The sequence below is a fragment of the Pangasianodon hypophthalmus genome, chromosome 27 (genome assembly GCF_027358585.1).
Source record: "Pangasianodon hypophthalmus isolate fPanHyp1 chromosome 27, fPanHyp1.pri, whole genome shotgun sequence".
In the NCBI taxonomy this organism is placed as follows: Eukaryota; Metazoa; Chordata; class Actinopteri; order Siluriformes; family Pangasiidae; genus Pangasianodon; species Pangasianodon hypophthalmus.
The window spans coordinates 16,311,773-16,329,826 of record NC_069736.1 but is presented as its reverse complement, the minus strand read 5'-3'; the positions used below and the strand labels follow the sequence as shown (position 1 = coordinate 16,329,826).

Below are 18,054 nucleotides of genomic sequence, written 5' to 3'. Positions count from 1 at the left end.
CTGTCCACATCTCTTCACAAGAGATTCTATCTAAGCCCCAGAGTCCGTAGGTCATAGCCACATTGTTGAGAGCATAATAACTGGTAGAGATACATGCTGTTTTGGGAACTACACTGCTTGACTGAAAAAACTTACAGAGACTAGTATGTGCCCAGTGCAGGGCTGTACAAATTTATCCATAAAGGGTTTGTTTGGCAGCCGGTTTTCATTCCAACCAAGCAGGAGCCACACCTGAAAGTCGACTGAAGGCCAACATCAGCCAGTTAAACAAGTGGACTCAGGTGTGGCTCCTCCTTGTTTGGTATAAAAACAGCTTCTCCAGGACATTTACACCAGATGGTACCTGAAGAGAGGCTGGAGTATTATCAAGGCCACCTGAACCACAGCCTGTTTCCTGCCATCTGGAAGATGCTACTGCAGCATTGGGACATGCACATACAGGCTCTAAGACTATTCCTACAGGCCATAAGGCTGCTTTCACACCTGCTTTTTTTGTGTTTATTGACCCATGTTTATTTATCTCGCTTGTCCCCTACTTTGTGACCCAATTTGTCAGGACATCACATACATAACTCTTTTCTGAAAAGTTTCAACTTCGGAAGCACGCTGCCACATTCCTGTATTGTTACATATAAAACATGCTTGCAGTTGAACTGGTGCACACAACACTAGACGGACACTAAATTGCACATAGTGCAAGGTAGGATGTAGAGACCCTACTACTCTACTGTACCCTACACCTTGTATATCTCACTGCTTCCATATTACTATTGCACACACACACACACACACATATATATATATATATATATATATACATAATTGTATAGGATGTCTTTTATGCTGTAGAATTACAATTTCCCTTCACTGGAACTAAGAGGCGTAAACATGTTACAGCATGACAGTGCCCCTGTGCACAAAGTGAGCTCCATGAAGACATGGTTTGCCAAGGTAGGAGTGGAAGAACTTAAATGGCCTGTACAGAGCCCTGACCTCAACCCCACTGAACACATTTGGGATGAACTGGAACACTGACTGCACTCCAGGCCTCCTCGCTCTACATCAGTGCCTGACCTCACTAATGCTCTTGTGGCTGAATGAGCACAAATCCTCACAGTCACTCTCCAAAATCTAGTGGAAGCCTCTCCTGAAGAATGGAGGTGATTATAAAAGTAAAGGGTAAACAGTAAATAAAGCTGGAATGGGATGTTCCCCTTCAGGAACTGGAGCTGTGTCGAAACGCTATGGGAATGCCCTCAGCGTGACCACGCCCTGAATCATGTGTAATCAGTCCAATGGATGGGTGAGACGTCACGGGCGGGGTGACGTAGCGACCAGGAAGCTTAAAAGTATGTGCAGTGGATACAGCGGCAGCTTTCTGTCATTCAGCAAGCGCTCTGTGTGTGTGTATCATGTCTAAGCACAAATCAAAGTTTGTGGTGAGCGGACGGCGGGGGTGGGGATCTCTCAGGTGGGGATACACGTGATTTGTACGTCATCTGTTTGGGAGCGGAGCATGCATGGTTAGCTCTCGAGGGGGCAAACTGCCATCATTGTGAGCTTCTTCCGCTCCCACCAGGTTCGCGATCCCGCTGGATCCGGTCCCACTGTTGCCGAGGCCGGGGAATCGCAGGTGGATTTCGCGAGGGGATCCGAGACGGGCTTGTCCTTTTCTCTGTCCTCACCCGCTGGATTCGTGGCTCTCTCTCTCAAAAAAAAAAAAAAAAAAGGCAGAAGCCCCCCCGGCGGTTTCTTCCCCCCAGAGAGAGAGCCAGGCGTTTCATCTGTCTTCCTCTGAGGAGGTTGACGTGATGAGCGTCGATACTGAGGAGACTGTGAGCTCGCCGACCCCAGTTCCTCGCATATGAGGAGCTTGTGGAGGTTGTGACTTGTGCCGTAGCCAAGCTCAACATCAATTGGCCGGCCGGGAAGCGGGACGCTTGTGCCAAAAGCAAGCTGGACGAGCTCTTCCTGGGAGCTACGTCGCAGCCTTCATGACTCGGCCTTCCGTTTTTCCCCGATCTCCACGCCGAGGTGTCGAGAATTATTGTCGTTTCGAATTATTCGAACATCGCGGGGCTGAATGAGAGCGGATACGGGGCGATGCCGGCGGTGGAGCAGACGCTCGCGAGCTATCTCTCCCTGTCTTCAGCATCGTCCGTGAAGGCCCCAAAGCTTCCCACCAGCTTGACATCCAGCCTGGTTGGGAAAGCTTATACGGCGGCAGGTTGCTCGTTGCAGCCGTACCAGGCTGACCTGCTAAAAGACCTAGGCGAAGCAGCAGGCGGCGGCATTCCAGCGCTTCCTCCCTCGCCGTTCCCGGGTCTTTGGGGCTGCTGAGCGGGAGCAGCCCCGGCCGTCTAGCTCCTCATACCGGGAGGCCCAGGACTTCTTAGGGCAGGCTCCTCTGGGGAAGAGCGGTGTACACCTCATCATACGGTGCCCATCTCTCCTCAGTGCCCTCAGGAGATTGATCTGCCAACCCTGCCACCCATGGTGCTTCAGGGCACAGCGGTCTCCGGCGAGTGCTTCTCTCAGTTTCCACCTGGGAACACCAGAGGTCAGTCTCGAGAGACTGATTCCCTTAGAAGACTATTTGGCAGCATGGAAACCTCTGCCAAATGTGTCTCAATGGGTCCTGCATACTGTAGAGAGAGGCTACCGAATCCAATTCGGTTCTCCACCGCCTCGTTTTTGTGGGGTTCTTCCCACTTTGGTGAGCGGTCATGAGTGGCCGCTCAGCCCGCGGTCTGTGGAGCGGCCGCCATCTCACGTGGCACATCAACTGCCTGGAGACGATGGCCGTGTTTCTAGCATTGAAACACTTTCTCCTGGACCTAAGAGATCGCCATGTGTTGGTGCGCACCGACAACACAGCAGTGGTCTCTTATATCAACCACCAGGGAGGTCTGCGTTCGCGCCTCCTTTACAGGCTGGCGCACCAGATCCTTGTGTGGTCCCAGGGGAAACTCCTCTCGCTGAGTGCAGTTTATATCCCTGGACATCTCAACATGGGAGCAGACATCCTGTCGAGGCAGGGGCCGAGGCCCGGGGAATGGAGGCTTCACCCTGAGGTGGTGAAGCAGATATGGAGAGTGTTTGACCAGGCTCAGGTGGATCTGTTTGTGACTCAGGAGACATCGCACTGTCCCCTCTGGTTCTCTCTGACTCATCCAGCTTCTCTCGGACTGGATGCCATGGTACAGACGTGGCCGAGGCTTCGTCTGTACGCCTTTCCCCTGATCGCTCTGCTCCTGGGAGTTCTGGAGAGAGTGCACCAGGACGGGGTCCATCTGTCGCTAGTAGCCCCGTTCAGGCCGGGCCGAGTATGGTTCTCGGACCTGATTTTCCTTCTCGACGGCTCTCCATGGGAGATTCCCGTCAGGAGGGATCTCCTCTCACAGGCGGGTCCACCCCCGCCCGGAGTGGTGGAAGCTGCGGGTGTGGCCTCTGAGGGGGCACAACTCGTAGCTTCCGGTCTCTCAACCGAGGTTGTTGAGACCATTCTCCAATCCAGAGCTCCCTCAACGAGGAAACTGTACGCCTTGAAGTGGAAACTTTTCACTTCTTGGTGCAGAGACCGGCAGCTCGACCCAGTTAACTGCCCAGTTGGTACAGTGCTGGAGTTCCTGCAGGCCCGATTCTTCACAGGGTTGGTCTGTGGGAAGACACCCCCTAGTTACACGTTTCCTCCTTGGTGCGCTGAGGCTGAGGCCTCTGGTACGATCTTGTGTCCCTCTGTGGGACCTGGCTGTGGTGCTAGAGGCTCTCTCTAAAGACTTTGTGCCCGGTCTGACCAAAGCGTTTCTTTACCCTCGAGCGGGTTATGTTCCTAAAGTTCCCTCCTCAACACCACGGCCAGTCGTACTCCAGGCCTTCTGTCCTCCTCCCTTTCAGGAGCCCGACCAACAGCATCTCAGTGCCATACTTCCGGCATCCCTGTGAGCGCTTGCTTAATTTCTCAGAAGCTGCCACTGTATCCACTGCACGTACTTTTAAGCTTCCTGGTCGCTACGTCACCCCGCCCGTGACGTCTCGCCCATCCATTGGACTGATTACATATGTGATTCAGAGCGTGGTCACGCTGAGGGCGTTCCCATAGCGTTTCGACGCAGCGTCTCGTTCCCTCGGGGAACCATGGTTACATGCGTAACCTAGAGACGTTCACAAAGCACATGAGTGTGATGGTCACACACACTTGTGTCCACATATTGCATGTTGTCATATTTGTTTACTTTGCCATGTGTGTTTTTGTTTTGATTCATGTCCTGTCTCCTCCCCTGTATCATCACAGGTTGTTTCCCTCATGTGTCGTCACTACTTGCACCTGTTTTCAGTTTGCCCCTTAATTTGTTTGTATATTTAAACCCTTGTGTGTCTTTGTCCCGTGTGAAGTATTGTTCATTGTTTACCCTCCTGTCTATACTGAGCCGTCTTTGTTCTGTGTCACACTACTCTGGTTCTTGATCTTGTTTCCGTTTCTCGGTTTGTGTGTTTGGATTAACCTTGACATTGTTGTTTGCTGATTGCCTGACCTCTGCCTGTTGACTGTTCTCGATTTGAATTCACGTTTGGATTTAGCTGCCTGCCTTTCTAATGAATCGACTAACTCCACTAGAATCCGTCTCACTTCTCATCCATGGTTGTTGGAGCTCTGCAACTTCACTTGCATTTTATATTTTTTATATCGCTAATATATCTATATCTATATCTGACACTGTTCAGGGTTTTCCCAATAAGGGAAAAATTAAACAATAAATGGATTATTATTTGCTTACATAAATACTCTTTAAACAACAAACTATATAAATGAGACCATAAAACTGTAAATCTACTGAGTATTCAAACACACTATCAAACCTTGTCAGATTTGTAAGATTCAATGACTTTTAGAGCATGCAAACTAGTCAAACTGCAAAGATACAGAGTAGCTGAAAATCAAGTATTATAGCATCATTAATTATAAAATGCCAATGGTGTTCCATGTCCCTGAAGAGTCCCTGAAACCTCAGCAGATGGGTGTACAGACTGACAGTGAAAGTACACATACAAAGACAGACAGACTATACCTGATCTTGGCTTCAAGCCAAAGACAGTCAATGTTGTGCTGAAGTCTGTGGAATGCATTCCCTCCTGCAATAAGAAAAACATTCCAAAATTTTGCATGAAATTTATCCAGCATTTTCTATATGGCTAAACAACACTTAAAAATACATTACATAAATTTCAACCTTTAAAATGTTCATAGATTTTACACAGAAATTCACTTGTCCTTTGGTGCCATGGGTCTGAATGTGGGGAATTCCACTTTACATAATCACTAAATAATACATGAATTAAATTTTAGTGATGATATATTGATAGGAGTCATATTTGTTTCCTCTCCCTGCGCTGTCTGTCTGACTTGAGATGATTGTGTTGATTTATGTATTGCTAATTATCCGATTAGCTAGCAGGTTATTAGTTCTTCTTTTGGAAGCAGTATCTGTGTACTCTGTTTTATATACTTGTGTTTTATTGAATAACCTAGTGTTAAGAATACTAAAAAAGTTTAACAAATAAAGCTGGTGAAGACAGTGAAGTTCAGATTTTATCACAGGTTTACATTAATCTGCTTGTTCTAATACGTTATTGTTTCTATATTGTTTCACAGGGCCTTGAATTAAAAAACATATAATAATTGATAATAGTCAGAGGTAAAGTTTTAACTAAGTTTCCAACAATGGAAATTCTTCTGGACAGAGGAGTTTATGCTTTGTTGTTTCTTGATCACATTGTTTTTCTTATTAACTTCAAGAAAAAGAAAAAAGAGGGAATGACTGATTGTAGTTGCTATAACGTAAGTGAAAACAGGAACTACCTTGTTTCAGAGACGTTTCATAACATTAAAAATAACTATAAACAAATAAACATGACATGTTGGTCATTAATAAATTGAAATTTGTAATAATTGGCAAACTGCTCTGGTAAAATGGGAAATAAAAGACTTCAGAACATGTTATTATTGGAAATGAGAAACATGAAACTTGATGTTTTTCAGTTACACCCCATTAACCATGTTGCTTTCACTTTACTGTGGCTCTGGGCGTGGGCTGTGTTTTCAGTGCATGGTGTCAGGTGTTTTTATCAGCTGTATTGATTTGATCTCACCAGGTTTTCAAAAAATTAATGTTGTGAAATGCATCTATGGCATATATCATCTCAAAGGTGATACTCTGAAGAAGGAAACATGGACAAACTCCCAAGATATTGGCAACATTTAAGCTTTGTAAACAAGCTTAGGTGTTTTTAAATTCCATCCAACACTTAATGTTTCTTTATTCATTTTCATAAAATACATACATACATATCATCTCACCTCACAATCATTCTCAGTGGAGTTTCTTCGTGCACTTTGGCACTTGTACTAAAAAAAAGAAACAAGAAGGAAGAATAAGAATTTTCTCCATTTTCAAATTCAAGCAACCAAACATCTCATTGGACCCATGCCAAAAATCTGAATCGTAGTGGAAAACTAGCTGCAACATGATATTATATTTATCTGCCTTGTTAGCCATTGTTAAATCTGTCTTATTAAATGTTTACGTTCACAGTAAAAGCCTTGTTGCTTATAATATAGATTTTTTGGCTTAGAATTGATCTTTCTGCCTTGATGGCTTTCCACAAATCAAAAATACCACATGCATCATCCATGTGCCATGTACAACAACCAAAGTAGCTTATTTACTACTTGGGGAAGCAGCACTGTTCAAGAAAATAATAGAAATCTAAATTCCTCAGTGCCCACTTGAGGAAAATTGCGGTTAAAAATATTAGAGGCCTCTAAGATCAAAACTAACATTAAGACTATGCCATGAGGTCCAGTCAGAATACTGCATCAGGAACAAGACTACCAGGAATCCTCTTTTGGCTGCTCCCATTCAGGGTCCTCACAGCTTATCACCCGGCCACATACACTATATTACCAAAAGTATTCGGTCACCTGCCTTGACTCACATATGAACTTAAGTGCCATCCCATTCCTAACCCATAGGGTTCAATATGATGTCGGTCCACCTTTTGCAGCTATTACAGCTTCAACTCTTCTGGGAAGGCTGTCCACAAGGTTGAGGAGTGCGTTTATAGGAATTTTTGACCATTCTTCCAAAAGCGCATTGGTGAGGTCACACACTGATGTTGGTCGAGAAGGCCTGGCTCTCAGTCTCCGCTCTAATTCATCCCAAAGGTGTTCTGTCGGGTTCAGGTCAGGACTCTGTGCAGGCCAGTCAAGTTCATCCACACCAGACTCTGTCATCCATGTCTTTATGGACCTTGCTTTGTGCACTGGTGCACAGTCATGTTGGAAGAGGAAGAGGCCCGCTCCAAACTGTTCCCACAAGGTTGGGAGCATGGAATTGTCCAAAATGTTTTGGTATCCTGAAGCATTCAAAGTTCCTTTCACTGGAACTAAGGGGCCAAGCCCAAATCCTGAAAAACAACCCCACACCATAATTCCTCCTCCACCAAATTTCACACTCGGCACAATGCAGTCCGAAATGTACCGTTCTCCTGGCAACCTCCAAACCCAGACTCGTCCATCAGATTGCCAGATGGAAAAGCGTGATTCATCACTCCAGAGAACGCGTCTCCACCCGCTCTAGAGTCCAGTGGCGGCGTGCTTTACACCACTGCATCCGACGCTTTGCATTGCACTTGGTGATGTGTGGCTTGGATGCAGCTGCTCGGCCATGGAAACCCATTTCATGAAGCTCTCTGCGTACTGTACTTGGGCTAATCTGAAGGTCACATGAAGTTTGGAGCTCTGCAGCAATTGACTGTGAAGAAAGTCGACGACCTCTTTGCACTATGCGCTTCAGCATCCGCTGACCCCTCTCCGTCAGTTTACGTGGCCTACCACTTCGTGGCTGAGTTGCTGTTGTTCCCAAACTCTTCCATTTTGTTATGATAAAGCTGACAGTTGACTGTGGAATATTTAGGAGCGAGGAAATTTCACGACTGGATTTGTTGCACAGGTGGCATCCTATGACAGTTCCACGCTGGAATTCACTGAGCTCCTGAGAGTGGCCCATTCGTTCACAAATGTTTGTAAAAACAGTCTGCATGCCTAAGTGCTTGATTTTATACACCTGTGGCCAGGCCAAGTGATTAGGACACCTGATTCTGATCATTTGGATGGGTGATCGAATACTTTTGGTAATATAGTGTATTTATTCTGCCACAAGTTTTACACTGGATGCCTTTCCTGACACAACCCTCCCCACAAGAGTGCACTGGCTCATGTAGCCCTCCAGAGGCTAGAGTTGGTTCCCTGCCCGGGACTCAAACCCAGGCCACGGCAGTGAGAGCACTGCAAACTAACCACTAGCCCACCAGGGAACCAGGAACAAGGCTACCAGGATGACTACTGATAAATGCAATTTTTGATCAAGTGTATAGGAAGAAGAAAAAATATGGTGTGGATAAACCAGAGTTTGATGAAACAGAACATATAGGTGGAGATAGAGTTGGAATGTAAAAATTGTCTGCTATTGATAATGATACCAGCTCTGAATACCAACTTCCAAATCAGCATGTCATCTACAGTTGTTGCCACTGCTGCAGAATCTAACAGCAAAGTATATCTTAAAATCCAATATGCGATATGGAATAAAACTAGTCCTTCTTGTTACTAATTTGTATGCCCTTAAAATATATTTCACACATGGAAGACACTTTTGAAGAAAAACTATTTCAGTATTTGACTTTGCTCTCACCTTGACCCTGTTTGAATCAGTTCCAAAATTGAATCAGTAACGGGGGAAAAAAAAAACTAATCGTATAAATCCTGAACTACTTTTTTTTTGTTTTTTGCAGTAAACCTCCAGTAGGCTACTTCATGCTCATATTGTAGCTATCTGGCTATTCCTGTCTAATTTATTGGTTAATCCTGTTTAATTTGGACTGTTAAATTTTGGAGTGCTTGTTACAACTCTCGTCACTTGTTCTTGTGTTTGGCTGTGTGCTGCACCAGGCCTTTGGCTTGGAACAATAAAAAGACTGTTTATGTAAGTGCATGTCTAGCTACCTTTTGATGCATTAAAAATATGCCTCAGGCGTGAAATATGACCATTTTTGAAACATGTCGCTGGCACAGCATATTGAAAGCTAACTTTTGTAAAAACAGTCAAGAGGATGGCTAACTTGAAAGCTCCTGTCAGCTTATTTTTAGAATAAAAATTTTGTCAAATTTCCAGGAACCAACACCACATAACAGTAACATTAACTGACTACTAAGCAAGGTGTAGTATGGAAAAGAATTTGGCCCAGCTTCTGTGAGATGTATTTAAGGAACGCATATCCCATCAGTCAAAATGTTTTATAAAGGAATTTCAAAGCTTGCAAGGCAATACAACATACCTGCTGACAGTTAATAAATTATGTATATAGAATTTAGGCTAAGACAGATTAAGAATCATTTGGACATAGCTTTTTTTCTGTGATAATAAACAAATTACTGTCTGTCACCTCCTGACAAATTGAAAAATTTTGGTCACTAAGTTGGTTAACTATCAGACTGCCACTTTAGTGGTAGAACAGACAAGTATTCATACTATCATCAGGAGATCGCAAATTTGAATCCCTTTGATGTCACACAAGCCACAGGAGCAACAAAAAACAGGCTGCCATTACAGTGTTACTCACCTAAATAATATCAAGTCAGTGCTGGACCTATGGTGGTCCCTTTCTTTTGATGAACAAGGATGGGCTATAGTCAATAATTAAATGCCTAAAACCTACACCAACTGTATATGACAGTCTATGTAAAAATGTAAAAATAGGTGTAGCTAATAAATTGTTCAGTGCATGAGAGATCTCAGTGGATTAGAGATAAAAACATGTAACTGCATGGCCCTGTAATCTCACGCTCAAGCTGCTTTTTCTTTCATTTCTGCGCACCTTGGATACAATTCACACGCTGGTGCCATACAGATGATGAGAAAAGTTAAAATAATGTTTTCCCACCATCACATGACCAATTAATCAGTGTTGCTTAATAGGAAGTCTTGTCTGTTCTGCACTTTGTAAATGTGTTAAGCCTACACCAAGTTACCAGTTCATTAAGTGTCAGTTTGGTATAACTCATAGTCCAAATTAAGTCCTGAATGGGGTCTAGTATGGAGGATGTGACTCCTTAATGTGACTCCATAAAAAAATACTTGTCATTTCTTTTCTGTTACTTAGATATGCCTCCCTTTGCCTTGATAAAAACTTGTCAGGTAAGGATTCCATCCATGTTTTATCCTATTAGTTTTCTGTCAAATTTTCATAATTCCACTCTCAGTTCAGCTTGTATGTGGTTTTTAATTTGGTGTTTCCCCAGCAAAACTGTGGGATTATTTGCAACAGCATTCCCACTTAATCAGTGGGCTTAAGGCCAGATGATTTTGCAGGGAGGTCAAATTGTCCCATTGTTCCATCAGGCTCATTGAACAAGTCACACACAGGTTTGGATGCACTCTACAGCCTTTATCCTGGAATGTGAGAGTGTTATTGCTGTGTTCTGCTTAGACTTGAAGCACAAAATCAGCCTCCAGAAAACTGACAACTCCCATTTTATGCTTCAATACATTGACATGAGTGATAGGTATCTACCTTGGACTTTTAAGTTATGAATGTAAGGATTTGTTTGAGTGGTATTTGCATAGGTGTGTTTTTGTGTGTTTTTGTGCTAGTTTACACACCTGAAGTCTTAAACAAAAGGATGCCAAAAAGTCTTCAATCTTGTTATGGAAACTGGCCAACAGTTCTGAGCCCTGCATTACTTCGGTCAGCAGTGTGACTATGTGTGAAGTGGCTGGGAAATTAAATCTGTTTGTATGTATGTGTGTGTGTGTCTGAGAGAGTGTGTGTGTGTGAGAGAGAGATATCAGATATTTTTCCTTTCCTTTATAACAGCATCAAATTTTTCCACTCGGAACCACCCCCTTTCTCTTTATTCTTTTTTCTCCTCTTTTCTCCACCCAGTCTCAGATGGTGAAACCTGTCTTGGCTCTAACACTGAGACAGATTTTAAAATTTAAAAGACAGCAGACAGCTTCTACTCCACTGAGGACAGCACCACACTATTAAAAGGTTTAGACCAAACATAGAGATTTCATCAGAGATCAAACTGATTTGAATACACGCATGTCTGCACTCAGTTCTGCAGTCAGTACATTTGGCATGTCCACAGTTGTTTTTAAACATAAAATACTAAAAAGACGATGCAAAATGGCATTATGTATATTATCTTATTGATTTTCAGCAGCGGCAGTGAATGAATGAGAGCAGGGGCCGACACCAGCCGCTCCTCAAAAGTGTTTAGGCCAGTGCAGTATTGGTCATAAGGAATCTATGGGATTAACTGCATTTCCCATAGTGAGGTGGAAACATCGTTTATCAACTGATGGATGAATGTTGAAAATGAAAAGCGTTTAGCTCCATCAAAATAGCTAAACAGATGGGTCGGCTTCAGCTGCTTTTCAGTTTTGAGTCCCTGCAGTGGAGCTGTTTTTATATAATCTACTACTAGATTTTTGGATTACTATTAGTGAAAAATCTGATTTGGAAGAATAATTTTGGAAGTATTATATTGGTTTTTGATTTAAATCAAAAACCAATATATATGGACATAATATAAATCTAGGTCTCAGTTCTGGTCTCGCGTATATGTCTGTGAATGTGTACCTTGAGGTAGTCCTTCCTCAGGTATTTGTTTCGCCGCCGGTCTTCATTCTGGTTTAGGATGGGAGGAAGCTCTGGCCATTTGGGCTCACTGTCGCCATTCTCAGACTTCAGACTCCCATCGAACGAGCAAGATAAAGAAGGCTGAGGAGGAAAAAGACACCATGCCGGTTCAGACTAGCACTCGGGCAGCACCTTCACAATCATATAATCAAGTGTGTGATGGTGGTGTGCCATGGTAAGCAAATATGAAATAGGTACACCATGAAAGTTATGCTTTATAGGTAGACAGAATTATTCCACAAGCATTTTTTTAAAAAATAAAATTGCTACTGGACAGTTTATCAGGGAAATCAGGTCTCTTGTTTGGACATGTGCTCATATGCTATCTAGTAGCCTTTTGAAATGATGGCTATTATGAAATGATGATAAAAGGGTTCTTGGCTAATGGCTAAAATAAAATAATAATGGTTATGATGATGATATTGATGATGATGATAATGAGACCTCAGAGAAAGCTGTGTCTTCATCTGTGAGGTTGCCATCCTTCAGAAAAGACACACGGACAAACAAAAGGAGAAAATAATCAAACAGGAGAATGTGAGAGAAGGAATTGGAGTATGACAACAGTTTCTGAAAGACAATGGTACAAATTCTAGCAAGAAATGGCAGAACAGTTTATGGGAAAGAACAGCTGAATGATTTGCAGGAAACCGATATTAAGCAGTTTCAGGGAACATGGAAATATGATAAACATGTGAGAGCTGCAAAGCAAGGCATGTAAGCTGAGCGAAGCATGCAGCCAAACTTTACCAGAGCATGAGAAAGTCTTTCCAGTGACTGGAGCTACAGCAACATGCCACCTACAAATACTACATATCGCAACCATTGTCCTCATATGCCTTCTGAGCCAGCTTAATGGCAATATAAGAAATATTTTGGAACTTAGAAGTCCATCGCTGCTGATATCACTGATGTCAGATTTGGTAAAAAATATACATTTCACATCGCACTTATTTTCCCAAGTTTTATTTAGCTGAAGTTGCTGTAAACTACGCCTCTTTGGTTGTGGTTAACTAGCTAACATTAAAATATATATTTTTCTTACAGAAACTAAACTCTTATATGCATGGAGCAGAGTTGGAGTGGCAACTTTCTCTACGTTTCATGCTTGTTACTTTCAAGTAGTAAGCAAAGACAAATTTCCGTCTGCTTCACTCTGCTCACACTGTTGGCACACTTGCAAGAGGTCATGTTGGCTCAAGAGGTTTCTTTAATCACAATCATTAATCTTTTGTTTTAAGTCTGGGCTGCTAAAATTTTTAATTAACTATGAAATCTGTTACTGTTTTTTGATTTTAAGAAATTGGTTTTAAATACAAATACATCTGTGGGTTAGCACAAAGTGGAAAAGTTGGTATTTATTAAACTTTATTATGTACACTTTTGCATAAAAAATTATTGTATGTACAAGAATCCCAAATTTTATGCATAAAAATAGATCCTTTTTTAGGTTCAGTTTTTTAGGTTCAATGTTGATCCTTGTGTGTGTGTTTGCTACCTGTCCACATATCGCTGAAGATGTACTGCTTCCTTCATCTAGTGATGCACTGCAGAAAAAATACCAGAGAGATCATCACATCTGAGTACATCCAGGTGCAGGTTAATGAACCATGCAATCTCCAAATCCAGTAATATCATGGACATCAAAACAAAGAAGATGCACAAAGTGAGCTTTTGTGTGTATTTTCTTATCAGTATCATCAGATTTCCATCACCATTTCTAAGAATTGTGCTGTTCTTGGTCCAGTGAGCTTTTAAAAATGAGCAGCCAAGGATTTAAATGTTTGGGTTTTATACCTGTTTATACATGTGTATAAACTAATTTTTCAAGTTTTTAGGTATATCCACATTGTAGCTACCCTCATTAGACATTTTAGCAGATAAACCTACCATACAAATTGTACATCTTATGCACAATTTGTCATCCCATTTCTACTGATCTGTTAATGGCGATAATGACATGAGTCTATAGGGGACAGCAAAGGCAGTTTTTCATCCTCGCTCAGACCAAATCCTATTTTTATTTTCTTGTTCTTATAATAGAGACAATCAAGACAAAACCATAAGAGCTTATAGAGTGTTTTGTCTAGATCAGGGTAACGACAAAGCACTATATATTGTGCTTGTTCTTTTTGAAGAGCAGAAAAATAATGCTACCTGTTGAAGTAACTGCGAAATTAAATCTAGGGGTGTGTGTGCGTGTGTACCTCCTAACGGTTTGTGAGGGAGATCTCTGTTTGCTGCTTCCTCCTGAATGACTGAGAAATCTGGTGGGTAAGAACACACCCCAACATTCACACAGTCATGATGGTATCACACACACACACACACACACACACACACACACACACAGTGCCTAAACAAAGGCTCCACAACAATACTGTGCAATAAAATAAAATAAAAATTAAATTAACATTTGGTGTTGCCCTGGTATAACTGGATCAGCCACAACCATGTGTATAGATAGTAGTAGTAGTAGTAGTAGTGTGCGTGTGAGACACCTATTTTTTATGTGCAACGATCCAAGCACAGACCCACCCATCCTATATATCCTGGGTGTATGTGAACATTCTTTTACAAGTAAGAAAATCAGTGTTTTTTTTTAATCCTGTGTGTCTATAGTAATGTGCAAACACAGAAAAAAAGAACTCTTTTAGACAGGCACACACATACATGCAGATGATCCTGTTTTTTTAATCTATAAAAATAATTTGATATTTTCTCCCCAATTTGCTCAGTTGCCAATTACTTGCTAGCTCTCTGCATAACATGACAGTTACCATCTGGGGACAGTGAATGCTAACATGTGCTTCTTTTGTGATGTGGAGCCAGTCACAGCACCATTTCAAACTGCTGCTCATGTTGCATCACAGGAAAGCCCTCTGCCCTCTTGTGCATACACAAGCTCTCAGATGCCCATGATTTGCTAGACACCCACAAAATTCTAGATTTCTAGATAGGTACACTATATGGCCAAAAGTATGTGGACACCTGACCACTGAGCATCCCATTCCAAAACCATGGGTATTAATATGGAGTTGGTCCCCTCTTTGCTGCTATAACAGCCTCCACTCTTCTGTCAGGGCTTTCCCTTTGATTTTGGGAAATGGCTGGGGGGATTTACCCGTTTAGGCACAAGAGCACAAGAGGTTGGGCGCTGATGTCTGGGAAGAAGGCCTGGCATGAAGTTGATGTTCTAGTTTATCCCAAAGGTGTTTAGTGGGGTTGAGGTCAGGGCTCTGTGTAGGCCACTCAAGTTAGTCCGCACCAACCTTGGTAAACTATGTCTTTATGCAGCTCGCTTTGCACATAGGGGCACTGTCATGCTGGTACTGGTTTGGGCCTCATAGTTCCACTGAAAGGAAATTGTAATGCTACAGCATACAAAGACATTCTAGACAATTGTGTGTTTCCAACTTTGTAGCAACAGTTTGTGGAAGAACCACATATGGGTGTTATGGTTAGGTGTCCAGATACTTTCGGCCTGGTTTTGAGCTTTGCCTGTTTGGGTGATTATATTCCCTCTGGTTACCAGGTCTACATGTGATATAACCAGTGCTATGTACCTTTAATTTGTTACCTTTAATACTTGTTAGCTAACTGAGTAATCAAATCCTGCTGTTGCCACAGTGGTCTTATATACCATATAATGTAGCTTTCTTTAAAAATGTGAAGTTGGAAGCAGATACCATAATGTACAGGTATTAGCATTAAGCCTGAAGGTTAGAAAGCTGATCTGTTTGAGCAGAGTGTACAGATGAGGAGGTGAGAGTGCTGCTGCATCATTCTCTTTTTAGGTACAGATGAACTGAGGGGTAATGCTGCTTTCAAGTCCTCCTTGGTATTTCGTGCATACAAGTTTGTCTTTATTTTCATTTTTTGTATCACAAACTGTGCAAACTACAACTGTACTGAACAGTTAACATGCAAAATTACCACTTAAATCTTACATTGTGCTGTAGGCCTTACATGGCTTTTTTTTTTACTGACACACCCCTATCTTGAAAAGTCAAGGCTCATGGAAAAATACAAGTTCCCAAGTACTTATGACACTGTTGTGCTCTCACCCTGATATAATATATGTAATATGTAAAATATGACATTTCTGACAGGACTTGAAGGCAGCATTAATCCCATTGCACAACTATAAACGTGCATGACACCCTTCCTCCTGCGGAAACGATGTATGAAATCTGACGTGGTGACGGGAGATGCATTCAATATGCCAGGTGTAAACAGCCATGTGTTTTGGCTGTCCACTCCTGATCAAATCATTCAAGACTGGTGTAAGAACCAGGTGTGAACAGGGCCTAAAAAACAAGCTCTTGTTGAGCACTTCCTTTCATCTGGTACTTGATAACAGTCACATTGATATACACAATAAAGTTATTTTATTCTCATAACATTTAGTAATACTGAGCAGTCACAAGTCACAAACACTTGGGCTGAGTGCCAAACTGCATATTACTGTACACCATTGGTGTCAGTACTGTTTAGGCACACTTTTTGTGTTTTGGGACACAGCCTTGAATACTACCTGAACGTGTGCATGCTCAGCCATGAGATTAATGCATGTAGTGGAGGAAGAGCACAGGAAAACCCAAGTTACGAAATGTTCTTCCACAAGAAACTTTCAATAGCACTTTTCATGAAATTCCAAACATTTAACACGCTGTAGTTTTAATAATCAAAATTTCTGCTGCTAAACTCACGCTGGCTGTTAGTCAAGTTTTAAACAAGATCTGATCACCTATGCATTGACGGTAGACATTACTACGTTAAAATATAATATTTTGATGATGGTCCTTTCTCAGCACAGCAGTGACACTGAAGTTAGTGTACGTGACTGTATCAGCCGCAGCTGTGTATATAGATATTTTTTTATTGTGTGTGTGTGTGTGTGTTACACCAGTTGCCTTTCTTGTGCAACCATCCATGCACATACCCACTCACCCTATATATGTGGGTATGTGAACATGCTATTTTCGTGTTTGGCTCTGTGTGTGTGGGTATGTGCAATAACACAAAAGTCATTCATGCATTTGGGTGGATAAACCTACACACACATAAAGGCACACTAGGGCAAATAATCATCACCCACCCTGGCATCCAAAAACGTGAGCCTGCACACAGGTGCACAGACTCGTGCAAGTTTGTGCATGTGCAGTTCCGACATCACAAACACACACGCATGCACGTACACACACACACAGGTCTCCACCTCCAAATGCAAACAGATGTACACGTGTATGCTCTCTCTCTACCTGTGTGCTCTCCCTGCAGCCCTCCTTCGGTGGATGAGGCTTTCTGCTCTACAAATTAAGGACCGCCTCCTGAGGTTATATGACGTGTGATCACAGATTGTGTCCCAGCATTGGGGTGCAGGAACGGGGAAAAAGAGTGATGTGACCAAAGATAAAAGGAGAGAAAAGAGGAAAGCATGTAACATTTGTTAGTAAGCGAATGTAAGAGGGAGGAGAGAAGTGAGATGTTTTCAGTGTGAGTTTTTTTTTTTTTTTTTTTTTGGCAACAAAAATAGTTGTTGCTACGCAACCAGTAATCGATGATATCAGGGGCCTGGGGCATCAGTTTATCCACCTATTGTCAGAATGTTTTTGGGATATGGGAGGACACTGGGGAACATGTAAAACCTCACACACACAGTAAGCTGAGCTCAGGATTGAATCAGCAAAAAGCTAGAAGCCAAAAGTAAAAATTGCAAAGGTGGTTGTTATTTTGATGTTATACATTAGTCAACTCCCGCATCTGATAACATCACGTCTCTTAAACTGGTGGAAACATAGGCTAGAACTTCACAAAGATAGAACACCTGTTCTGTTGCTCCTGCTGCAGCAGTTGCACTGCAATCTTCCTAAGATCCAAAACTTCCTTCAGCTCATCATCATCTTCCTCAGCAAGCTGTTCTTTCTCTGAGCTGAGAGAGAGAGAGAGAGAGAGAGAGAGAGAAAAGGGGAATGTCATAATGCCATCTATTAATGCATCCACTTTATTACCCTCCCGTCCATATTCATATACTGTATACAGTGGCCCAATATATTGAGCCTCCACACAATAGAATGCAATCATAAAAACAATACAAGTAAGTCATACACAGACCCAATTTTTTTTACTGAATGATAGCCTTAAATGATAGTCTTCCACTATCATTTCTTCAGAAGATGATTCAACAAATTAATTTTGTTTGTTGTACAGAAAATGAAAATCCCCAAAGAAAAGAAATGCAAACCCATTGGTGGATGTTTATCTGTAATCTACGGAGCCCCACCT

General features: G+C 42.3%; 1 protein-coding gene across 4 annotated transcripts in view; it reads right to left on the bottom strand.

Annotated features, from left to right (window-relative positions):
• The window catches only part of lrch2 (leucine-rich repeats and calponin homology (CH) domain containing 2), a 70,788-nt gene that overhangs the window by 21,049 nt on the left and 31,685 nt on the right, over window positions 1-18,054 (bottom strand). Inside the window, exons 11-18 of one of the 4 annotated variants that reach the window (XM_034300716.2) lie at window positions 17,597-17,701; window positions 17,031-17,099; window positions 13,974-14,033; window positions 13,265-13,313; window positions 12,211-12,249; window positions 11,707-11,847; window positions 6,359-6,406; window positions 5,070-5,133 (exon numbers count right to left, since the gene is read on the bottom strand). In XM_034300716.2, the coding sequence (XP_034156607.2) occupies window positions 5,070-5,133; window positions 6,359-6,406; window positions 11,707-11,847; window positions 12,211-12,249; window positions 13,265-13,313; window positions 13,974-14,033; window positions 17,031-17,099; window positions 17,597-17,701 (575 nt within the window). The remainder of the gene's footprint in view (window positions 1-5,069; window positions 5,134-6,358; window positions 6,407-11,706; window positions 11,848-12,210; window positions 12,250-13,264; window positions 13,314-13,973; window positions 14,034-17,030; window positions 17,100-17,596; window positions 17,702-18,054) is intronic. The other 3 variants (XM_034300717.2, XM_034300718.2, XM_034300719.2) reach the window with 3 other exon arrangements.